At 46.3% G+C, this 23,661-nt stretch overlaps 11 protein-coding genes across 11 annotated transcripts; 5 read left to right on the plus strand and 6 right to left on the minus strand.

Moving 5' to 3' along the window:
- Positions 1-16: 16 nt before the first annotated feature.
- On the plus strand, positions 17-1,970 carry VTP01DRAFT_9276 (uncharacterized protein; the record flags this gene model as incomplete). The annotated part of the gene is made up of 6 exons (XM_069388490.1): positions 17-68; positions 129-194; positions 264-329; positions 391-481; positions 549-712; positions 775-1,970. 6 exons carry the CDS (start codon positions 17-19, stop codon positions 1,968-1,970), a joined length of 1,635 nt encoding a protein of 544 aa, XP_069240782.1.
- Positions 1,971-2,961: 991 nt separating this feature from the next.
- VTP01DRAFT_9277 (uncharacterized protein) lies at positions 2,962-5,740 on the plus strand (the record flags this gene model as incomplete). Its single annotated transcript, XM_069388491.1, has 4 exons — positions 2,962-3,048; positions 3,103-3,186; positions 3,262-3,993; positions 4,058-5,740. The coding sequence occupies 4 exons, from the start codon at positions 2,962-2,964 to the stop codon at positions 5,738-5,740; spliced, it is 2,586 nt and encodes an 861-aa protein (XP_069240783.1).
- Positions 5,741-5,992: 252 nt separating this feature from the next.
- VTP01DRAFT_9278 (uncharacterized protein) lies at positions 5,993-6,871 on the minus strand (the record flags this gene model as incomplete). The annotated part of the gene is made up of 1 exon (XM_069388492.1): positions 5,993-6,871. One exon carries the CDS (start codon positions 6,869-6,871, stop codon positions 5,993-5,995), a length of 879 nt encoding a protein of 292 aa, XP_069240784.1.
- A 466-nt stretch (positions 6,872-7,337) lies between these two features.
- Positions 7,338-10,883, plus strand: VTP01DRAFT_9279 (uncharacterized protein; the record flags this gene model as incomplete). Its single annotated transcript, XM_069388493.1, has 9 exons — positions 7,338-7,450; positions 7,562-7,677; positions 7,746-7,796; positions 7,859-8,331; positions 8,401-8,592; positions 8,658-10,162; positions 10,229-10,356; positions 10,428-10,588; positions 10,647-10,883. 9 exons carry the CDS (start codon positions 7,338-7,340, stop codon positions 10,881-10,883), a joined length of 2,976 nt encoding a protein of 991 aa, XP_069240785.1.
- A 1,034-nt stretch (positions 10,884-11,917) lies between these two features.
- On the minus strand, positions 11,918-12,306 carry VTP01DRAFT_9280 (uncharacterized protein; the record flags this gene model as incomplete). Its single annotated transcript, XM_069388495.1, has 2 exons — positions 11,918-12,034; positions 12,091-12,306. The coding sequence occupies 2 exons, from the start codon at positions 12,304-12,306 to the stop codon at positions 11,918-11,920; spliced, it is 333 nt and encodes a 110-aa protein (XP_069240786.1).
- A 250-nt stretch (positions 12,307-12,556) lies between these two features.
- Positions 12,557-13,333, minus strand: VTP01DRAFT_9281 (uncharacterized protein; the record flags this gene model as incomplete). Its single annotated transcript, XM_069388496.1, has 1 exon — positions 12,557-13,333. One exon carries the CDS (start codon positions 13,331-13,333, stop codon positions 12,557-12,559), a length of 777 nt encoding a protein of 258 aa, XP_069240787.1.
- An 861-nt stretch (positions 13,334-14,194) lies between these two features.
- On the minus strand, positions 14,195-15,208 carry VTP01DRAFT_9282 (uncharacterized protein; the record flags this gene model as incomplete). The annotated part of the gene is made up of 1 exon (XM_069388497.1): positions 14,195-15,208. One exon carries the CDS (start codon positions 15,206-15,208, stop codon positions 14,195-14,197), a length of 1,014 nt encoding a protein of 337 aa, XP_069240788.1.
- Positions 15,209-15,834: 626 nt separating this feature from the next.
- VTP01DRAFT_9283 (uncharacterized protein) lies at positions 15,835-17,009 on the minus strand (the record flags this gene model as incomplete). The annotated part of the gene is made up of 2 exons (XM_069388498.1): positions 15,835-15,973; positions 16,054-17,009. The coding sequence occupies 2 exons, from the start codon at positions 17,007-17,009 to the stop codon at positions 15,835-15,837; spliced, it is 1,095 nt and encodes a 364-aa protein (XP_069240789.1).
- Positions 17,010-17,870: 861 nt separating this feature from the next.
- On the minus strand, positions 17,871-20,747 carry VTP01DRAFT_9284 (uncharacterized protein; the record flags this gene model as incomplete). Its single annotated transcript, XM_069388499.1, has 10 exons — positions 17,871-17,938; positions 18,008-18,194; positions 18,276-18,412; positions 18,492-18,671; positions 18,732-19,176; positions 19,242-19,584; positions 19,647-20,281; positions 20,342-20,420; positions 20,482-20,509; positions 20,573-20,747. The coding sequence occupies 10 exons, from the start codon at positions 20,745-20,747 to the stop codon at positions 17,871-17,873; spliced, it is 2,277 nt and encodes a 758-aa protein (XP_069240790.1).
- Positions 20,748-21,008: 261 nt separating this feature from the next.
- VTP01DRAFT_9285 (uncharacterized protein) lies at positions 21,009-22,496 on the plus strand (the record flags this gene model as incomplete). The annotated part of the gene is made up of 2 exons (XM_069388500.1): positions 21,009-21,350; positions 21,429-22,496. 2 exons carry the CDS (start codon positions 21,009-21,011, stop codon positions 22,494-22,496), a joined length of 1,410 nt encoding a protein of 469 aa, XP_069240791.1.
- Positions 22,497-22,639: 143 nt separating this feature from the next.
- VTP01DRAFT_9286 (uncharacterized protein) lies at positions 22,640-23,659 on the plus strand (the record flags this gene model as incomplete). Its single annotated transcript, XM_069388501.1, has 5 exons — positions 22,640-22,718; positions 22,791-23,071; positions 23,149-23,251; positions 23,317-23,397; positions 23,469-23,659. The coding sequence occupies 5 exons, from the start codon at positions 22,640-22,642 to the stop codon at positions 23,657-23,659; spliced, it is 735 nt and encodes a 244-aa protein (XP_069240792.1).
- Between the last annotated feature and the right edge of the window lie 2 nt (positions 23,660-23,661).

Raw genomic sequence — 23,661 nt, forward strand, 5'->3', positions numbered from 1 at the left:
ATATAGACGGCGACACATGAACGAGGCAGAAAGCAAGGCAGCAGGTGTATCGTTAGCTGTCGTCAGTGGTTAGTTGACGGGGCGAACAACAATATGCATGTGCAAACTTGCCAATTGACACTTCGCAGGTCTCTTGATTGGCACGAGTTTTGTATTTAAAAAGAAAGGCCTTGTACAATCTACAGAACTGTCAGGTACATACCAGCTTATTTGTCCCGTTCTTAATTTCAGAGTCAGTCTGTTTATTTACCTTTCGATACAAGGTGGAGTCGCTGGCGAAGGATACAGCTACCTAAAATCCTTTACATGGTGGACTGGCATGATTCTCAGTAAGATTTACGAGCAATGCACAACAGCAAGCGATAGATATTTATTGTAATGCTTTAACAGTGGCTGTTGGAGAAATATGTAATTTTGTTGCATATGCTTTTACGCAAGCGATTTTGGTAACTCCTCTGGGCGCTTTAACTGTAGTTGTAAGGTAAAATACAAATTATCCTTCAAACTACTCAAGTTACACATGAGTCTAACACAATGACGGTAATAAGTGCCGTGCTGTCAGCCATCTTTCTAAAAGAACGGCTATCATTCAATGGCAAGATGGGATGCTTCCACTGTATACTGGGTTCTATTATTATTGTTTTACATGCACCGCAACAAAGTAAAAGCGATACATCCATGGACGCCTTTAAGCACCTAGTACTTTCTCCAGGTCAGCAGAAGATGAACAATATCGAAAAGTAGTGACGCTAAAGCATGCATCTTCTGTACTAGACTTTCTGACATATGCTATTGTATCCGTCGTCCTGGCATTCCTCATTATCATCTTTGCAGCACCGCGATGGGGAAAAAAGTACATGGGTCCTTACATTGCTGTATGTTCACTTATCGGTGCAATATCTGTTGTCTTCACGCAAGGGCTTGGGATGGCCATTGTGCATTCCATCACCGTTGCGAACCAGTTTACAAACTACTTTACCTATATCGTTTTACTCATCGTTGTTGCGACGCTGATTGTCGAGATTGTATATCTCAACAAGGCCTTGAATCTGTTTAACACGGCGCTGGTCACGCCCACATACTATGTCACATTCACAACTCTCACTATCGTCAGTTCTCTCGTGCTGTATCAAGGTTTCGGCGATGCGTCACCGGTTGATATCGCCACTTGCGTGTTTGGTTTCCTGTGCATTTGCTCCGGCGTTGTACTTTTGCATCGATCCTCTAACGAAAGCTTGGCGCTGGTGGCCGGTGAAAAGAGTGAAAAGAGTAACATTAACAACGATGAACACGCCCCGCGGCCAGTGGTGGGACTGGACGGGCAGAAGGAGCTATTTCGAGCCATCAAGAGTAGTAGAGCCGTGAACCCAAGCTCCCATCAAGCACAGCAAGCCGAATTGCTCGTCCCATTATTTGTGGGCGTCACTCGATACGCTAGCACGACGCGCAAGAGCAGACAGCGTGTGCGCGATCACACTACACTCCACGAGCCACCGCCACCATCCATTCCAGTAGCAGCGCCTGTCCACTCTGCAGTAGATAAGAAGCAACAACAGCAACAGCAGAGGAATGTGGAGACCAAAAAGCAAAAAGATCAGCAGCAGCGACGGTGGCAGCAGAGTCGTAACAATACCGTGATTTTAACGGATGATTCTTGCTCAACAAACAAGCACGTAGCAATCTCAATACCGCAATGTGAGGAAGTGTCTTCTTGTTCGCTATCGCCTGCTTCGTCTACTGTGGAATTTGTATCGCTGTATTCGAGCCGTATCAGCGAACACTCTTCTCTTCACGATCGACACGACGCCCCAGATAAGCAGCCGGCTGATACCCCAAAAAGATGGCCTAACAAGATCCAAAGCCGGCTAAAACGGTTTTCGGCACCATACAAAATCCGAGTAAAGCGCTCTAGCACTAGCAGCACGCTAGACGATGATAGTACAAGACATCTAGTACTCTCCTTTCCATAATGCTCATCATACGTGCATCGTAATAATATATAATCACACCGTTCTATTTATATCCGACGTAGATACATGATGAGTCTATTCTCAGAGGTGATTTGAAAGATGAAATATTCCTTCAATTACTAGAATACGCGATATTCTGAATGGGCGTTGGGAAGTTCATTATTAAAACTCACCACTTAATTGTGTAATCCTCGATGCTGGTATGTTACTATTCTAGCTAGCATCTAAATCGCGCCCCACAAAATAAAAAATTGCGACAAGACGCCGGGGTGGAACTGCATAAAAATGTACGTGCCTGCGAAACCAAGTTGTTTCAGATGTGCGTTGCATGTCAATACAACATTTATGCATGTACAAATACTCGCTTATCGAAAGCAGCAGTTTTTGAAGTGTACCTTTTTTAAGAAGAGCAAATGTGGCACCATGGAAAAGGCAAATGAAGCACAAACTTGGGAGGATGCCATGTGCAACTTTGTGATTCCGAAGCATATGTGTGTGCGAAGCGCATTCAAAGTGGCACTTCTTCCCTTTTTTTCCTCGTTGCAAAAAAATTCTTTGAAGCTGCCCTTCCTTTCTCCATAGTCCTCTTTCTCTCTATTGGTCCTTTCCCCCTTTCACCTCTCTCTCTCTCTTTTCTTTTTCTCCAGTCCTTTTGAGGTGCTCATTCTAGCATTTGGAATCTCTGCAATCACTCTCAACCCTTTATTATATTCCCGCTTTTTTCACCGCAACACGTCCTTGTGCTGCTGTTCTTCAAGGTAATAATCTCTGGGAACTTGCTTGACACAATATGCTAACATGCAAGTATTGGCACGCGCGCTGTTTGATCGTTGAATGTAAGTTTGTCACGTCATGAATGTGAATTTTCTGTTGGATAAGCTCTGACTAAGAGGCAAAAGATTGTTAGATCCTTTATACACGTAGGCTTTTGACTCGCAAACGTAATAAACATTTGTCACTCTTACGAAAGCAGCCTAGCAGCAGCAGCAGCATGAAACCGTTCACCATTGCAGTGTTTCAGACTACGGCGATCATCCAGGATCAGTCAGCAGCAGCATCGAAACAGCATTCGTTGCCTGTATGTCAGCGTGTGGATGATGATGGATGTTACTTATACCGGGAATACACGCAGGTGCTTAATGTTGTCGTTGAAACGGATACCGACGTGTTGTCACTTGTGCGTTACGTCTCTGACCTTGTTGAATTTGACCATTTGGTAAGGTGGTTGGGCTTTGCAACTGGACTGTGTGTTTGCACGCTCTTAATTCTTTGCCCTCTCGTTCTGCAACAGATCAAATCGCACTACTCTAGAGTCAAGATCCCGTTCCCGACCTTGACAGAGACTGCCGATAAACGGCGTAGCTTCCGGCAGTTCTGGACATCACTTTCTCAAACACGGGCGAAGTCGGACTCCGAGAAGATTGAACGGTACCTGCAAAAATGTTCCCTCGATCCAACCATCCGCTCTTCCACGATATTCCGAGACTTTTTTTCCGTTCAACGAGATGAGGATAGGCTTCTATCCAAGATGGAGATCGATCGCATTCTCGAGCAGCAGCAGCAGGCAGCTACCGTCCCCGCACCTGTGGCAACCACGACGACGATACCCGCTCAGGATAACGATCAGCCGTCTCCCAAAATTCTGGAACGTCAGCATCAGCAGCAAAAGAAGCAGTCGTCATCTGATGCTGTTGTACCGGAACAGCAGAAGCATTCACCTGATACGGACCCGATCCACCTGGGAGTTTCCGAAAAAGACGTTCCCGATGAAAGCGATTCTGACGACAAAGCGACGCAATCTTCTCCTGGCAAAGTTGCGGATGCAAAGCGACCGCAGCTAGTAGACCACGTTTCAGATGAAGATGTGACAAATATAGTTCCCAATTTTCCATCGCCTCCACTGCCTCCAGCGCCAGCACCAACCACAGCGCCGTCGCAGCCGCAGCCAGTAGCAACAAGTAAAAGGAATCCGCTCGACCAGCTGGAGATGATCAAGGTGCTTGGAAAAGGATGCATGGGCAAGGTAAGTGAAATGCAAATGCATATGTACTCTCTGCGCTCCTAATCTTTTCTTTCCTTCTATCTAGGTCTTTCTTGTGCGCTCGAGAGCTACCAACGATCTTTATGCCTTGAAAAGCATAACGAAACAGCTGGTTATCGAGCAGCGAGAGATTACCCACACTCTAGCAGAACGTGACATCTTGGCCACCTTGGCCGGAAATGACCATCCGTTCCTTGCAAAATTACATCTTTCATTCCAAGACGAGCATCGCTTGTACCTTGTAACCGATTACTACTGCGGCGGCGACCTGGCGACGCAGATGAGCACTTGCACTACATTTTCCAAAGAACGAACGCTATTCTACGCCGCAGAAATGATCGAAGGTCTCGGTGCTTTGCATCGTATGGGTGTTCTGTATCGAGATTTGAAACCCGAGAACATTTTGCTGACGATTGATGGACACGTTGTCCTCACCGACTTTGGACTGAGCAAATGGTTGGCAACCGAGAAGGACGGATACCCCCAGCATACGCAGACGTTCTGTGGAACAGCCGAGTACCTTGCACCTGAAGCATTGTTAGGCGAGGCGTATGGATTCGGCATCGATTACTGGGCATACGGCACCATTGTCTACGAGATGCTTGCCGGAATTACGCCGTTTTGGGCTGACAACCACTCGGATATGTATCACCGTGTCCTCCAGGACCCGCTCGAGTTCCCTCCTGACACTGATTACGAAACAGCCGAGTTCCTTGCCGGCCTCCTTGAGCGCGATCCTCAGATGCGATTGGGTGTGCGCGGTGGTGTGGAGGAAGTCAAATCCCACATCTACTTTTCCGGCATTTCGTGGGACGATGTCTATCACCGTCGATTGAAACCGCCATACGTGCCCCAGCTTGAATCTGCACTCGACTTTGCAAACTTTGACCCAACCTTCCTCGAAATGTCACCCACATTGACACCCGTTCCTTCACAAACAGATCTGACAGAGGATATGCAGCGCGTCTTTGATGGATATTCATACACCAACGAAATGTTCCTGACACAACAAGAAATATTAGAAGAAGCAGAAGAACGGAAGGAAGACGGATGTAGTAAGCCGCAGGACGGCCAGAATGCAGTTAATGCCTTGGACAAGAACAACACCGATTGGGACGACGATATCAACGACTTTGATAGGAAGCGATGCACAATGGACCGCATTGACGAACAACAGATGCAGGAACATCAGCTACACAACGATTTCCATCCATCGTTCCAACCTGCTCGCAAGCGTGGCAGCATGAGCATGCTATCCGATATCGACAGTTTCCATCTCGATGGAGTTGTGAGCTCAGTTGGAGACGTGTCAAAGCTCGTCGGTAGTAACGGCGATTTGCCATGTTCACCGGATGGTTATCGCAAAGCTGAGCAAGTACGATATGCGAAGCGGCGAAATACCAGCGCTTCCGAGCAGAATGGAGTCGAAGACGAGATCGATTATGCATACCGGCAGCAAATGAGCGAATCGATCGCTGTATCTGAACAAATGCCGCTCACTCCACAGCGTGTACCTGACTTGTCGCTGGCTTCGACTGCAGATGACTTACCGTTAGACGATTTTGAGCTCGGTGGGATATCCGACGATTTGGATCTGAAGCTTTCATTCAGCGTCCAGCTAGAACACGCTGCGAACAACGCTAAAACCAAGAATGCAGCATCGAGCAGCAAAAGCGGTAGTAGTCGGCACAAAGCACGGCGGTTCTTTAGTCCTCTACTCAAGCTCTAAAGCGCATCTACTCCCTTATACCTTATTTAATCCTTCTCTCTTTTCTCTATCTTGCATATCTGATATCTTTCATCATCACCACTTTCCTTTATGCCATTCTTTTATATTCACTACCCTCTAATATTCAAGTCCCCTCTTCTTATTCTTCTCTCCGTACTGATATCCCTCTTGTATTCCATTTATCCCGAGACATCCATGCTACCTCCGAATAAAACCAACACTAAAAAGATTCAAAGCGAGCAAAAGAAAATTTCACTTTATTTTTTTGAGCGATGTAAACGATGCAACGTGTCGAATTTGGCGCTGCTGTGGCGGTGATGGCCGCTGGACAACCGTCACTGCTGTCGGACTGATGAAATCGGAAGAAGAAGCTTCATCCAATGCATGAACGGCGGCAGCGGTGGACAAGGCCATGGACTTGCGAAGCTGATCAAAGAACTCGTGATAATGGTTGCGCTGCGTGGAAGAAGAGAGAGTCGTAGCGGGTTCAGCGACGGCGACGCTGGTTGGTTCGATGCCGATCTTTTCGCGCTTGAGATCCCTTTCGAGTGCATCGAGAAAAAGCCTGTCATGCGGCACCGAGAACCAATAAAACACCTTTTGTTTCTTTTGCGTGCGAATGCAGTTGTTCTTGTAAAGCAGGTCCAGGAACTCCGACTTTGGGTCTTCGAGGCAAGCATCGTTTCCGGGTTTCAGGTTTCTCAAGTCGCTAAACACGCCTTCTTCGAACTTTTTCATGTTCAAAACAGGTCGTCCGAATTGATGAAAGCGGAACACGAGCGACCGTACAATGTCTGTGCCTGTAATGTGATACAGATCATTCCACAGCACGCACGACACCGTCTCGCCAGTCGGCAGCTCAAACGATTTCACTGTCTGCCCTCCTTCCCAGCCGTTCGTTGCCGTTGCAAGGAACTCTTGTAGTCTGTTGATTTGCATCAGCCGTGCCTGGATATTCTGCTCGGTCGGAGGTGCCATGCTCAGAATTTGTTGCTGTTGCTGTGCACCTCCTCCGTTTCGGTTAACAACACTGCTGTTGCTGTTGCTGCTGGTGGTGGTGGTGTTGTTGTTGTTACTATCGCGCGGTGCTGACGACGACGATGCTGTTGCCGTTGATGGGATATAGTCCATTGCTGTCATCGTTTAGTTTTATGTAAATTGGCAACGTCAACTTTTCACACCGATAAAATTATGGAAGGAATAAACACACGACAAGAAAAGGAAAGGTGTGCAGAAGACTATCAAAATACTTGTAGCAGCAGCGGAATGCTTCTTCTCTCCGCGGATTTTGACAGGATACGTACTACAGCAGAGTATGTAGTGGAAGGAATAAGGAAAAAAGAGGGGAAGGAGGACCAAACTCAAAAGAATAAAGACAGGGAAAGAAGAGAGAGAAACTAAGGGGGCGGGCAATGATCGTGCTGGCTGGTGGTGACGATGATGGTCCTGCCTCCCAGATATATTGCGCGCTGCTAAGGACTCCACGCTTGCTGCTGCTGCTGCTGCTGCGGGGTTACAACAAGCAAGATCGCCCATACAAAGCGACGAGTTTGTCCGGAGCAAGGTCCGACTGCAACTTGCTCTTGTACGAGACGTCATGACGGCAAGTTCCAGGCGTCATTCGAGCATCTTTGTATCCTTCGTTGCGATATTATGTTTCGCAACCTCAACGTTTGCATTGCATGAACATCAGGCGGGAACGTTTGACTGGTAAAGTATAATACACACGCGCGCGTTTTCTCTTTTTGTTGCAGAGAAAAATCACGCCCCACGCGATCCCACCACACACACTCACAGACAATTGTTACATTTCTAAACCAGGCATCACGCATGGATTGGCAAGTCGACTTGGTCAGCCAACTTTGGACAAGAAACGCTACTCGTAGGAACCGAACGGAACGTTCTGGCAGCACTTGATATGCAAACTGGCGCTATCAGTAAGAGCGAAACATTGAGTTTTTGAAGCAAAACAACAACACCTCACCATAATGTAAACAAATATCAGAATGGCGACAGTTTCTGGAAGGACGCGCTACGTATGAACAGCTCGGTTCAGGTACCGTATGGAAAGGGCACAATGAAGATCAGGGGGGAATGACCGATTTATCTTTATGCTAGGTGTTTTGACTGTCATTGACCATCCACCGAAAGTACAATATTACGACGCACATTCGGGTTTCTTGCAATGGGAACAACCATTCAATGATGGAAATGTTGCGACCACCATTTCGACCGATTCTCTGAACGTCATTGTAGCAGCAGACAGCCAAGTTATCACGAAGATTTCTGCAAGAACCGGACAATCAGATTGGACAGTACAGCGACCTGAAAATACGCTCGGCGACGAGATTGTTTCTTTGCATTATCGTAAACAGCAACTGTATATTATCGAGCGTTTGCGAGCTAAATCTTCGATCCAAGTGACTGCAGTCGATATGGAAACAGGCGATATCGGCAAAACGAATGAATTTAGTACGGCAGCAGCAATCCACAATCTCGTCGTCGCTGGCGACTACGTCGTATGGACAGAAAAGGACACTATCAAATGGGCTGAGCTAGATGCGAAGAGAGTGCAAAGTGCAAACATTGCTGTAAGTGGGTTGGAAAAAAACATGTTCAACCTCGCCAAAGAAGCAGAAAGAATTGATAAGAAGATATAGACTCTTGCCAAGTCCGTCTCATCATTTGCTACTATTGATCCGCAAACCTTGGATATCAGGACGGTCGGAAAGGAGAGTGATATTCTGTACATGACTGCAGTTACATTGCACGCAGACAAAGTTGCGTTCGCGACATCCCTTTTCCGCATCCAACCCAAAAACTTGAAAGCCGTCCACGATCTAGGCATTCAGGTAAGAATAAGTTCCTCCGTGACATGAAACTATACATTTTACTAAATATATTCGTGCTTTACTAGGAGAATGCTGGTGCGATAGACATACAAAATGATAAATTTGCACAACTTGCTGGTGCCGACAAACAATTGACCGTGGAGCTCTTGACGCTATCACAGACTGATGGATCAGCTACAGTCGACCAGAAGCACGTCATCTTGCACGACTTTTCATTAACAGGAGATGTCGTATTCGCTAAACTCATCAGCATATCATCTCTACGTGTCTTTGTCGTTACAGCTAGCGGCTCGACATTCATGTATGATCAAGACAGATTGCTATGGTCTCGCGAAGAAGCCATGGCACACGCTACCGCGTCAGAATTTCTTGAACTTCCTGAAAAGCAGCTGTGGACGCAGATGGCGGATGAACTTTCAGAATCTTTGGAAGAACAGGAACAAATCCAGCCTCTGACTCGTTACCTGCGTCGATTGCAGGTACATGCATCCGAGATGAAGAACCTACCAAACTGGTTGATATCACGCATTGTTGGCTCGACGCAGGTTATCAACAACTCACAATCCAAGGTGGATCCTGCAGCGGTACTGCAGGCACAGTCATGTTGGATGAACTCGACTGCACCTGCGACGAATATATATCGTGATAACTTTGGTCTGCGCAAGCTCTTGATCTCTGTCACAGAGACTGGCAAAATCATTGCACAGGATTCTGCAAACAAGGGCCAAATTGTTTGGAGCCGATACTTTAAGGATGTCAAATTCACACACGTTTTTGTTGTCAGAAGCGTGTCTGTCAAGCTGCCACCGATCATTGTAGCCATGGGATTTTCCGATCTAGACGGTTACTGGGAAACGCATCTCTATCGCCTCAATGCGCTTACGGGAGAATATTACATTTCAGCTGCTCCGGAAGCCGATCTGTATTTTGAGCCTGCTCTTATCACAGAGACGCAAATTGCCAAGGTTATGCGCTTGCCGATCGAGGAACCAGACGAGAGGACGCATATCTTGGCACTGTACGAAGCTGGCACCAACCGTGTATACATTTACCCTGACAGTGAAGGCTCTCGTGCATCATTCAGCAAATTCGTAAACGACTTCTACTTTGTACGACAATCTAAGAACGGCTCCTTCAAAGGCTACAAGGTGCAAGAAGGATATCGCGGAAGTTTGAATGCAGTGCCGGTATGGACACTTGACTTTGCAGCCGATGAAAAGGTCGTGGCAGTTGGTGAGCGACAGCAATACGAGAAGGTCGCTCTGATTGGACGTGCACTCGGCAACCGCAACGTCTTGTACAAGTACTTAAACCCCCATATGTTTGCTATCATTACAGCCAACGAAGAGCGCCAAACCATGACGGTACGAGTGGTCGACGCTGTCAAGGGCACAGTCTTGTACGAAGTTGTGCATCAAAATGTCGATACCGTCGGCAATTCTGTCCACGTTGCACAGGCAGAAAACTGGGTCGTGTACCACTTTTGGAGCAATGATCCCAAGAGCCATGGTTATCAAGCAGTCGTGTTGGAGCTGTTTGAAGGACGCGATGAAAACGAACGCGTAGCCAGGTAAAAAAAAATACTTATCACCTTGGAGAGCAGTAGTTAGACACCGATGTACTGACGATATTTCAGCTCGAATTTTTCATCCTATGACAACATCCAACCGAACGTTTTATCGGGTGCATTCATGTTCCCTTATCCTGTGCAAACAATGGGTGTCACTACAACACGCAACGGGGTATCTACGCGAGAAATCATTTGCAAGTATAAAGCAAAACGAGATTTGATCGGTTATTTGCTAATCCAATGTTCTTTCTTTCTCATTTTATAGTTGGCCTCTCCACACATCAGATAATGAATGTCAACAAACGTCTTCTTGATCCCCGCAGACCTGTCACCGACAAACCGAGCAAGGAACAAGCTGAAGAAGGCTTAATACCATATGGACCGATACCAGACGAGCGTCAAATGTTCCTCACTTACAACCTCGAGGTATAAACTGTAAAGAACAATAATCCGATATATGTACTAATGGGAATATATCACTTAGGTGCTTGGCATTAAACATATTGCAACAACGCCGGCTCTGTTGGAATCGACATCGCTTGTATTTGCATACGGACTTGATACCTTCTTCTCGCGCTCATCACCTAGCAAACGCTTTGACGTGCTGAGCGAAGACTTCTCAAAATCGCAGCTTCTTTTGACCATTCTCGGATTGGTCGCAGCCATTCTTGTATCAGGACCGATGGTACGGAGGAAACAAGTAAATGCCTTGTGGAAATAGAAAGAGGATCAACCTGTGTAATTTTCAATTTATTCTCTCCAACAATTTTGCAATGTACGCCTTTTTCTCATCAATCAATAACCTAAGTCTTGATGCCATTGTCCTCAAGAGTCGTACACGTTCTGTTTCTGTTTCGCCGGTGCGTAATTTTCGAATATACCCAATATTTATACAGTTTTGGCGGAATAAGAAGCTTCTTTCTTGTAGACTGCCTCCAGGAATAGCAACGATAGGGCTGGGACAGGTTGGGACGCTACCCTGTCTCAATTCCCAGTGGGCCAGGATAGGGTTCTCAGAACCCAGTTGGGACGTCCCGAGCTTAAGCAACGATGTCAGCCCCGAAATAAATATGTTCCCAGGTAACTTCGTTTGACATCCAGAGCCAACGGCCTTTTCCACTTTTTTGATCCGTAACAACTTCTCCAAAACGAGCCCTTTCGTTATTGATTATTAACGCGAATTTGCTTTCGGTATATAGAGTCCTCGAATTCTCGTCAATGCTCTGATAGCACGCCGTAGAGTTCCTCGTTTGTTACATGCATCCTTTCGTACGATCTCCTAGGAATGGCACGGCAAAAAATTCCATACTGGTTTCCCAGACTCAAGGGAAAGAGGTCGACAGCATATCGATGGCGCTTTCAATTGTCTTGCTGTAGTTCACAGTGTAACCTCGTGCTGTGAGGAAATCATGTAGATCGAGAGCTTGTGATCGCTCGTTGACGCGTCGCAGAGTCTAAGCTCGCGTCATTTAAATGACTTTGACTTGCTTCTCCAGATCAGGATTTCGATGTTCGTAATAAAGAAGCTTCCTGGTGATTATGCTTGAGGGATTGCTTCGGACATCAGATAGTGGTCACTCTTGAACATACTGTTCATGTTGCTGATGAAGGAGGAGATCGAGACTTTGCTTGACACCTGCTCATACGCATACAGTGAATCGCGTTTTAAAATGCAAAAATTAGAAACGTAAAATACACTTTTTGGGACCCAGCGGTACACATTCGCTGAGACCAATCAACGCAACCTTTTAAAGTCTAGTGGAAGTGGATATTGCATGCAATTCTAGGGACAATAATGAACGGTGAAGAGCGTAGAGTTGAAGTGTATTCTGTAACTATGACGACTAGAGATCCTTCTGCATGTCGAGGCACCTGTCAAAGTAGAATTGAGAGTGGCGAATCCAGCCTCGACAGTCCTTTGCAGTGACCGTCTTAGCTGCTTCTTGTATGCGTGAAGCTAGACTCTCATGCTTCTTGAGCGGTGTCTTCCGCACCACTGCCTTCATTTTCGGCCAACATTTCTCGATTGGATTGAGGAACGGCGAGTAGGGAGGTAAGAAGAGCGGATGGTGGCCTCTGTCCTTGATGGCTTGGACTACAGCCTTTGTCTTATGGATACCGGCGTTGTCCATGACAATGAACATATTGTTCATTCCATATTTGTCTAAAACGTCCGCCATCTCTTCGAAAAAAAAAGGAAGAAGTGGGTTGCGTTGGTACCATGTGGGACCCCTATCTTCTTCGGTGTAACTAGCTTGCGTTTCTTAGAACCAGACAACCGAGATACTTGTTGTAAAATAGCAATTAAACCCTTCTTTGGGATACAGTCAAGAATGCTTAGATTGATCCCGCGCTCCGTTGACACTGTCACACTGGCAGGTGTGCCTTCTTGGATCAGGCAACTGGCCACACCATATTCTTCACGAACCCAATTTCATCGACAAAGACACAGTTGTCCAAGAAGTCGATTTTCCGCTCCAAAAGATACTGGACAAGCTGCCTTCTCGCTTCTAAAGTGTCGTTAGAATTGCGTGCAGCCGTCAAAGGTCTAGAGCGCGTCAGCGTGAACGACAGCTTTTGAGTGAAGTGCCGATGCACTGCTGATTTGCTGATGGACAGGTCCTCAAAAACCTCACAGAGCGCATCAGTTGCATCCTTGACAAAGCACGTCCGGTTATCTTCGATATATTGCGCAAGGAATTCCGAGTGCTCATCTGACAGCTTGGTATTTCTGCCGTTACGCTTCACCTCAGAAACAGGCTTATAGCCAGGCAGAATAGCACCTTTATTTTTCTTCCATTCTTTATGAAGCTTATATGCTGTCGAGCTGTTTATCAGCGCTTTTCTCGCAGCATCGGCGATCAACATGTTTTCGTTCCGGACCAGCGCGATGAACTGTGCAACTTGCTCTGGTTTATACTTGTTGAATGTCCATACAAGCCGCGGCTGATTCTCAAACTGAAACTCCTCATCTTCCGCCATTGGCTCCAAATCTAGTGCCAATGAAGCACCAGTACTCTCTTCCTCCGAAATCGAGTCGTCAGACATTTCCTCTAATCTGTGCAGGGTTTTAATGGCGATTTCCTGCGGATCTTCCGGTTCACTGTCACTAGGGGGCCCATCGCGGATGTAGTCGCCGGACGGTTGATAATGGTAGAATGAGGTCTGCATGATGTAGGTAAGAAAGCAGTGAAAAACTCCTCGCTGAGACTGTGCACTACGAAAGTGTTGTGCTAAGCAGGCTTGACAAAGAGCCGATTATAATATGAAAAGATGCTCGAAAATGGATACCGTCTACAGCATACACTATAACTCTACGCTCTTCACTCGTTCATTATTGTCCCTAGAATTGCATGCAACATCCACTTCCACTAGACTTTAAAAGGTTGTGTTGATTAGTCAAAAATTGCATTGGCCTCAGCGAATGCGTACCGATGGGTCCCAATAAGTAAAACGCGATTCACTGTAAATGTCCAATAAAGAAAAGAGCGGAGAGATAAAGTGCTCACAATAAATACAAAGGTCTCTCCTGTTGTATGTACTGGAGCAAATAAAGGACGAGTTACAAAGAAGCCATTTTGCTTGTCTCATTTTCGTTAAGTATGAACTGATTGTCAAATCATATCTATTTTCATAAACAGAGATATCTACATAATGTTTTCCTTTTGAGAATGAGGCTCTGCTTTTCTGTTTGTATGCCGATTATTGTTGTTGTTAAGTTATTTATATACATGGAAATATCCAGAGAAATAATACATCTAAACAAGAGCTGGTTGGAACATGGCACATTGCATTTTTGCTCTGTCTCTCTTTACTTACCTCGATATAATTTTTTCACATTGCGGTTAAGGAACTGCAGCAAACTTGGATGATGGTCTCGGTGTGTACATAACCCTCGGTTTGATTTCCTTGCTACGGCATCAGTCTAGTGACTCATAATAGCGGGGTCGGGGATAACCATACCCTGATCCATCCGCGTTAAGGTATACTTGCAGAATGATATATGTACATATGAGAGTGCAAAGATGGTCATCAGGGTTTATAAGATGCAACACCGGTGGCGGTGATGGTGACACTGCTATCGTTTCGGCAGAACGGGTCCGTGTTCCAGTGGCGTCGAAGAGCATCGCGTCTTGCAAACTTCTTGTCGCAGTAAGGGCACGGATGGGGTTTCTCGCCCGTGTGCAGCAGCCGATGTCTTTTGAGATCGTGCGGGCGTGCAAAGGCCCACTTGCAGCTTGCGTGGCCGCACACATAAGGTCGCTCGTGAGTATGCGTCCGTAAATGGGATCTTAGACTATACGGTCTCCTGAACTGCTTTGGACACTCTGGGCACGTAAAGGTTTGGTGAGCCTGCTGTTGCTGCTGAGAACTCTTTGGAGTCAATGGAGGGGATGCCATCATCGGCGACGCCGCTTTTTGCTCCTGCATCTGCTCCTGTTGCTGCCGTTGCTTCTTTCCATTTTCCTGGTCATGACTAGTCTTTCTAGTAGTAATAGCAGTAGTCGTTGATGATGACACGCCGTTGGTGAGATCGAAATCTTCAGCAGGGATAACTGGTGGCGTTAATTGCATCGAAGACATCGTGGCAGTACTAACAGCAACAGCAAACGTATAAGGATCTTGATAATGAATATCGTCGAGGATGGGTGCTGCACTTGCACACGGGACACAGGTCACGGTCGCACTAAGACTTGGTATCATTGCAGCACCCGGATAATCGACTACATTGCTGAAGCAAGGAAAAGGAGTTGAAACGAGCATGTCCAAAAACGAGAGGCCTTGATCAGATAGAGTAGGTTGAGAAGGAGAGATAGAGGGAAGGGATATGGCAGTATCTGTTTCATGGTAACTCGGTCCTTGCAGATTTTCAATATTATGCCAGAATGCTTGCTCCGGTGTCCGCGATGTAGAAGAGGAGAATGGAGAAGATGGATATACTATAGTCTCATTCTGGTTATCTCCAGAAACAAGAGGGATAGAACTGCTCAGAGCTGCAGTGTCAGAGCGAAGAGAACTGTAGCAATTGCAGTCGTTGTAATGCATCCAATCTCGTGAATTGGCTAGGAGAAGAAAGAGAGAGAGAGAGAGGAAAAAGAAGACAGAAGTAAAAGGATACAAATATGAAACCATGATGGTTTTATATGCTCGACGTCAAAAGGTGAAGGGAGCACAGGATGACCATATACGAAACAATTCTTTCTTGATAGCCTAAAATGGAAACCATCGGTCCTGACTGCGCCGCTCCGTCGTAACTGAGCGACGCGGCAAACCAAAGGACTTGCTTGCAGAATGATGCCTTTCTCACGCTGCGCGTGCTACCAAAACAAAAATAGCTGCGCTTCCTTTTGGTAAAGCGAATAAAGTGCATAATCGCGGGGCTTTACCACAATGCTATCGAGATATGCACCCTGACTAGTATCCCTTTTTAGTAGCATAAACAGATAACGGTCCCTCTCACATTGGAAGCTATATGAATACAGGAGCCAAGAAAAAAATAAATAAATAATGGATTCGTCTTTAATTGGTTGTAGTTGATGGTTGTGATAGGGTAGCAGTTGGCATTTGACAAGTGAGTATGCACAGGAAGGCTCTATGGAAGGACTGGCGCCACTTCCGGAACAGTCTAATGGGGGAAATGCAATATGTGCGAATATTGCACGATGGAACAGTTATTTACAGTGGCCGTTAACGCCATTTGTGTGGCCATTGACTTGCCGATGCTTATAATGAACCTCGGAGCATGCTCTCAATCTATCAGCGGCTTGCTCTGGCGTAAGATCACGCTGAGGCTCTCCAAGCAGTTCAAAGCTACAGATAAAGCGGAGAGATAAAGTCAAAATGGAGATAAAACAATTTTTATGCAACTCAAAATAAATATGTCAACTTACCCGACCAAGAATTTACGCACAGTGGCACTGCGCAGCAAAGGAGGGTAAAAATGCAAGTGCAGATGCGCAAAGTCATATTCGCCTTTTACAGGTGCTTGGTGGAGACCCATAGAGTAAGGGAACGAGCATTCAAAGAGGTTGTCGTAGCGGCAAGCAATGCGTCGCAGGATATCAGCGAGGTCGGATTGCTGCTCTTTGGACATGCCGAGTAAACTTGAGATATGCTTCTTGGGTAAGACGAGTGTCTCAAATGGCCAGACAGCCCAGAAAGGAACCACGCAAATGAACGAATCGTTTTCAACAACTGTGCGGCGACCATCCTTTTGTTCCTTCTCTGCATAGCGGCACAGCAAACAAGCTCCATCGTGCTTCTCACGGTATTGTTTCAACGAGCCCAACTCGACCTTGGGTTCGTCTGGTATCCGTTCTGTGCACCACATTTGGCCGTGAGGATGAGGATTCGAGCAGCCCATGGCAGCACCCTTGTTTTCGAAAATCTGAACATGCGAAATGTACTCCTTGGTTGCCATCTTTTCGTACTGGCTAGTCCATGTCTCCACTACGCCTTCGATCTCCTTGGTAGTCATTTCGGCCATTGTCAAATCGTGTCTCGGTGAGAAGCAAATGACGTGACATTCACCGCGGACGCCCTCGACTCGCATAAGACCGTCATCGGCGTCATCACCAGTATCCTCGAGAGCAGGCTGGTCAGACTTTACAGCGGCGAAATCGTTAGGGAAGGTATAGGTGGTTGAGTATTCAGGGTTGTGATCGCCGTTTGCTCGCTTGTTGCCGGGACAGAGATAGCAGGTAGGATCGTATTGCGGGCGCTTCTCGATCTGAGGGCTCTCCTTTTGGCCTTGCCAAGGTCTCTGTGTTCGATGCGGGGAGCAGAGTACCCAGGACTGAGTAAGTGGGTTGTATCTTCGGTGTGAATGGTTGCTAAAGTCGAACATGTGCAGAAAAAAGATTGGTGAAAAGAAAGAAAAAAGGGACCAAGAGTGCCAACAAACTCAGGCATTTAAACGTTGCACCGGACGGGACCCGCGGACACCAGATTATCTAAGCGATTTTCATCGTCCGAGGGTTATGTAATGTCGGGCGGTCGGGCCTGCACATTTGATCTCGGAATGTAACAAACCCTCAAGACATGACAAATGAGCCAGATAATAGTCGCAAAAGAAAGATAGAAGATAAGCTTCCCTTTCCATCATACCAGAACCACTAGCATTTCATTCTTGTTCAGAAAATCGACTTATCTTGAGTCACTGTAAAGAATGATATTCATTTGTTGCAGCTACTCGCTTCGTCTACCTAAGGCATAGTGCTGTCTTTGTCAATTTCCTGTATCCCCGTACGTTTTAGCATGAAAAACGACCGGCAACGCAGGTTATTAGAAGTAGATGGGTTCAGGCATTATCTTGCATTGATTATAATACATAGAATTTGCAAAATCTGCTGCTGTATACTATTAATCACTCGAGCACGATCCCGGAAAACTTGTCAACCTACGGCAAGATGACAAAAGTCTCGTCTATCACTTAATACTTTCTCGTTCAGGAGCTTCAATCATACAGTTTTCGGACATCTGAGACAACTTGCTGGTATCAGTACCATCCATGCAACCGGGTATTCCATGAACCAAACTGAGCATTTCGAGATTGAAGCATAGATCCAATTTCCCTCGCTATTTTTTCCTCTTGCCATTCAGTTATCACTGCTAGTATTTGTTTGCGGTCGGGTTGCCATCCTCTCATCAACAGTTGCTCCCTGAAAATCGTCATGGGTATTGACATCCTGGAGGTTGAATCCCTTTTTTATTCCCTTTTGGAATAGGATGATGCAATGCTTGTAAATTGGGAACCTGTCAAGCAAGACATGAGATCTACAAAGACAAGGTTGAAACAGGATCAGTATGGTATAGCACAAAGCCCACGGCGTCAATGATGGTTACCTTGCCAATCTAAACCGCTGGATGCACCCATGAAAGGAGTAGATGATGCTTGTTGAAACGAATCCTCTGTTTCTGAATCAGTTTTGGATACATCTCCGTGTTGTACGACATCTTCGCTCGTTGCCGCGTTGTATTTATCGTCCTGGAGAATCTTTCTGAGCGTATCCATAAATGGCAAGGCAGATGGCTGGAAAAAATTTAGTCCCTCATTTTGCTTATATCAGCGCAGGATTTACCCGCGCAGGAAACTCCCGATCTTTTACGATACCTCGGTAATGTACGCTTCTAGACGACGATACTGATTGAATATTTGTTCCATGTCTCGTACCGCATCGTCCGAAATCTGCGGATCAACGTTACGCAGATTCATATATGTTATAATGAGACTTTGGCATAACACGTAACCTATTCCAATTTGCTTATGTTAGCAGAAGCAGCAAATAGATAACGCCGATCCTATCCATGAATTTCCCATACAACGTACTCATCACAGACCAACTGAAACTTAATAGAGATTTCAGTTGCACAGCTTCGAAAATGCTGATGATCTCCTTGACAGATTTTCTGCATGCGTCCGGCATATCAAAGTTGTCTCGACCGAGGGCAATGAATGGCCTTTTAAGGAGCAAAAGGACCGAGTTGTATGCTAATCGAAGTTGCGCAGCTGCAAACAATGTCAAGCATTAGCTTTGGATCATTCAATATTTATTTTTGCCGTCTTTACCTCCACAGTTTAGTTTCAACTCCAGTTCCAAGCTGATATCTCGGGACTCAAGTCTCTTTAGTTCATGCTCACATAACCGCAAAGGCTCCGGTAATGATTTCTCCCAGTCCTGGAGCGTCTCTTCCAGCCGCTGGCAAACCTTGTTGATACCAAACCGCTTGTCACAGAATCCGCGTGCTCGTGGTGAGCAAATGGATCGCAAAATATCGCCGAGGATTGCCGATATCCGGATGAAATGTACCAAGAACACACTGCTTGAATCTGAGGAAGGAGGCACTTCTACATCACAGTCCGCATCTGATATCGTCAGCGGTCTGCCCAAAGTTGCCGCTACCCATCGATCCAGTACATAGGCGCACCACCACACACGTCTTCTTGTTTCTAGCATTTTTGGCGTAAGATTGGCATCGCAAGCATGTGATCGATGTAAACCGAGATCCTGCGCCTATAGCAAACAATATACATGTAAATATCATCTCAATGTCCTACAGTCCCAGTTAATTATCCTACCATTTTCACAGCTATGCTGATCCCCAACCAATCGACACTTTCAGCGGTCCATTTGTTGGCCGTGCATGCAGAAAGCAACAATCCCTGTACTTCTTCTAACCGTGGCATCAGAAAGTCAGGGCGATACCAGCGTGTCAGTTGCGACGTAAACTGGTCAAAAAGAGTTCCTCTGTTGATATTGTATTTTTTGACGACCCAGTCGTCTTCGTCTAGCAATCGACATGCGCTTCGGCACACAGCAACGAGCAGCGGTTTGGAAGGCGGATCGGTGCCTTTCCTGTAGCCTTCGTAAAATTCGTCTTGGTCTAATATTGGTAGAAATACATTCATTCGTTTAAAATACCTAAAAAAGCAATGGATGAGAAATAATACACTATATCGTCAGAGAAGAGGAAAAAATCTTACAATTCTACTAGTCGGTCAACCACTTCCTTTGCAGGTAAATTCCAGGCCGGAGGATCATCTTGCACAGGCATAGAAAACAGCGAACAGTCTCCTGCCTTGGTAAATTCAGGTCGAGCAATCATCAAATCATCGCCGTATCCTCGCAAAGCTTTTGGAAAAACGAGTCCGCCTTCTTCGGCCTGGCGTTCTGCGTTTGGCTTTTCTTGATGTTGTGGGAACAGCTTTCCTAGCATATAGATTCCTGAAGAGCTGCCCATCAACGAATAGGAGCCGTCATTTGCTGTTTTCTGTCGTTTGGGGGAAGTGCACGCGCCGCACATCCGCTTTGTTGCGTTGTTGTCGTCGTCGTCATCATAATCATCATTATTATGTTTGCGTTTGCCACCGTTTTGATAGATACTTGGAGAGGATTGCTGCTGCGATGCTGTTGGTATGGGTGCTGATGATGGTTGTTGCTGCTCGTCGTCTTCTTTAACCGAGTCTCCATCTGTATCATCTGATAATGAAAGGTCTCTAAGTGCTGGTTGTGGTAATTTTCCGGAGCTGGCAACATCCATTAATAATTTTTCTACACGCTGTAATCTTTCTTCTAGGCCTTCTACAAATGTTTTCAGCGGCCCTCGTTTCTGCGCAGCCTAATTATTTGCAAATATGTTAAATGCGTAAAAGGGATGTTGGCTTGCTTCCGTCTGTACCTCTTTGAAAGTGCATGTTTCTCCATAGCTGGTGCAAGAGCTGCAAGACCGCTGAGGATATCTTTGGTCATAATCGCATCTGCAAGTTACAATAAGTAACGCTTCATCCGAGCTTATTTGTAATTATTTGCTATGCAAACCTGGTCTTTTTGCGTCTGCACAGGTCGCCTAGATAATGCGTTAGCTATCTTAATTCTTTCCGTGTAAGCACGAGTTTTCAAAGAAACTCACAGGCTCTGTCTTTCTTTGACTTTGGCGGAGGATCGATGGATTGAAATGGGGGAATAGGTTGCAATGGATTTGGCAGCATTGGTTGGTAAGCAGGATGTGGAGGGAGTGGCCGTGGCTGAATGAGTGGTGGAGGCCTGGAAGGAGCATCAGACTTGGTTATTTCCTGTTGCTGCATTGTGTTGTTTCGGGTCGAAGAAGACAGTAACAAGTCTAACGAGTTTCACAAGACGGCTCGCTTCCCCTGCTTTCCCTTTCTGGAGATCCTCCGCAACTTTTGTGCATTGCTCGAAGTCTTTCTCAGCTCAGACGACGCTCGCTCGACTTTAAGGTTCTATCCCTTGCCTTTTTTCTCTTTCTCTCTCTGTTTCCTTTTCTTTCTTTTCTTTTTTTTTCTGTCAAATCATACTAACTATATGATATTTATGCACACATCCCCATGTCGGCTATCACTTTGGGCTCTCTCACAAACAGTGAATACGATGATTATTTGAATCGAAAGCTGGACCAGCTCGAGAAGCAAGCCGATGCGTACGGGACTTTACTGGCGAGCAAACGCATGAACGAACAGCCACTCTGCGACGACCCTGATTGCGAATATTACGAGCACCGTCATCGTCATCGGTTACCACGGCGTCGCGGTCTCCGGTCCTCGTCATCGTTCAAAGAAAACCAGCGCCGTTCTTGGAACACGTACTATCTACCTGAGGAAGAAGAACAAGTGCAGTATGCTGGAGAGCGACGACAGCATCAGCAGCGCATACGAAGAAGTGGCAGTGAGGTGAGAGAGAGAGCGAATGATTTTCTTGCATGTGAAGCGACAGGCAATTGTTGATACGCAGTTGTTAATTCGAGGCAGAATGCTGGTAGTAACCTTTACCATGAATTTGAAAAAAACCGTCCACGATGGCACAGACGCCGTACCACCTCGATTCCAGCGTACACCCCGGCGTCTTCCTTTCAACACGACTGGAGTTTCTATGCTGACAACAGCGAACACACCACGAACACTAACGACGACGATGAAGATGACGAGTCGATGAATGAGATGGAGATCTTGGCAGCTGTGAATGCGGAGCGTAACATCATTGGAACGGCTTACCGTGCATCTCTGGATGACATCTCGGTGCGGCCTTCATCGCCGACTACTGAAGCACCAGAGCAACAATACACATTGTCACCTGATGGCCCCACGAACACACCGGCAATAGCGCCAATGGAACCAACACCAACCAACAGCCAAGCTAATTCAGGATCGAATACGCCGGCTGTAGCTACCGGTGCTGCTACTGGAAACAATCAGCGACAACAACAGCAGCATCAGAAAAAGAGACGTTGGTGGCCTTTGAACTACTTGTTTCGACGTACACCGAATTCATCCACGTTGACAACACCGTCACCGACATCTCAGGGCTCGCTGTCATCGACGACAACGCAGAGTGCAAGTTCGTCGCCAAGTAACAATATTAAATCCATTAAAACCAACGGTCCCCTGGGCGACCTGCTTGATCCGGAACAGCAGGAGAAAATTGTGGACCAATTAGCGGTGGCCGATCCTTTAGTGTCTGAAGGCACGACGACGATACCAGACAATAACGAGGCCATCAAGATTGCATCACTCGATCGCATCTGGATATTTCGTCTGAGTGAGCATCCCGATAGTCTTTGGATAGTGTTTGATTACGCCAATCAACACAAACTGACACAGTACACACACCAAATTTACCACAATCCCGGCGCTGACCAAGGCGTCGAATTCTTCGATTCCCACGTCCACAACGGCCGTTTACCGGTTTTGGTCTTGCCGAGTCGCCAGTGCGGATACTATCCGACCAACTTCACGGGAGAACACATCGCTTCGCTTCACGTCATTTGCATACCCAACTCATCCAATCTTCAATTTGTTTATCGCCAACAACATTCTTAATAAATGTGATTTGCACCGAAAATGATGTTACTTATCGAACTCCCATTGATAAGATATCTTCAGGAATGTGAGCGGATCAGGAAAAAATGTCCCGTCCGACGCTGCTCTCGAACCCTGGCGGCCGCCATCACCTGTATCCAACAATGAGTGGGCGATTCATCGCAGAGCAGGTCTTTGCTTACTTGGGGCTTGTGTTGTGGTCTTTCCAGCTAGCACCGCAAGGTAACGTATGAAAAATCAAGATAATCGCATCTACACGCAAGCAAAGCTGCTTGATCAAACATGTAAACGTAGCTATCAAGAGTTACCGGCGAAAGACGACTGAGGGCGTATCGCCTTGGATGATGCTGATATGGGCACTTTCGGGCGCCTTTCTAGGCAACTACAACATTGGCCTCGGCGTTGCCATCCCTCTTTGGGTCCAGCCACAGCTGTTTGCGTTTATCGCGTATGTCTGCCTGGTGCAAGAAGTCCATTACTGCAAGGGATGGTCAACTCTCAAGACATGGCTGGCTCTCATTGCACTGTGCATCTGCACAGGTGCATTCGAGGTCGCTTTGCTTTTTGCGTTTTGGGTGAGTTACCTGGCAACGGTGGAAAGAAACGCACTTGCTAACCAAGAATACCCTTGGGTGCGACTATTATGTGACAGGCTGCCCAGCGTAACAACGTGCAAGGTGCAATTACCTTTTTCGGCGTCATGCCTGTTGTCACGATCATCATCGGATTCCTGCCACAGTACATCAAAATATTTCGCATGTTATCTTTTGAAAAGATTGGATCGCATCCTAGTTTGCCAATACGATAACTGTGCATTTAGGTGAGAGCAAGGTGGAAGGCGTTTCACGTGTATTTCTATGCATGGACTTCTTCGGAAGCATTTTTTCCTCGATAAGTCTCGGTAAGAGCGCGCTCCTTAAGATGCTGCATCGATTGAAAGCTGGCATAGTGTTGATTAGGGATTATTGATAGGATTTAGAGACGAGGTAGACGCGTTGGATATTGTGAATTATACGGCTATAGCTGTGCTAGACCTGGGTATATTCCTGCTATATTACTTTTACGCCTGGTTTATTGGCCGCGACAAACAGAAGCAGCCGGAAAATGGAAAAGATGACAACGATAGCGATGCTATTACTAGTAATGATGATAACAGTATGTAGAC

This window comes from Rhizomucor pusillus, assembly GCF_041956525.1.
Source record: "Rhizomucor pusillus strain CBS 183.67 unplaced genomic scaffold VTP01scaffold_6, whole genome shotgun sequence".
In the NCBI taxonomy this organism is placed as follows: domain Eukaryota; kingdom Fungi; phylum Mucoromycota; class Mucoromycetes; order Mucorales; family Lichtheimiaceae; genus Rhizomucor; species Rhizomucor pusillus.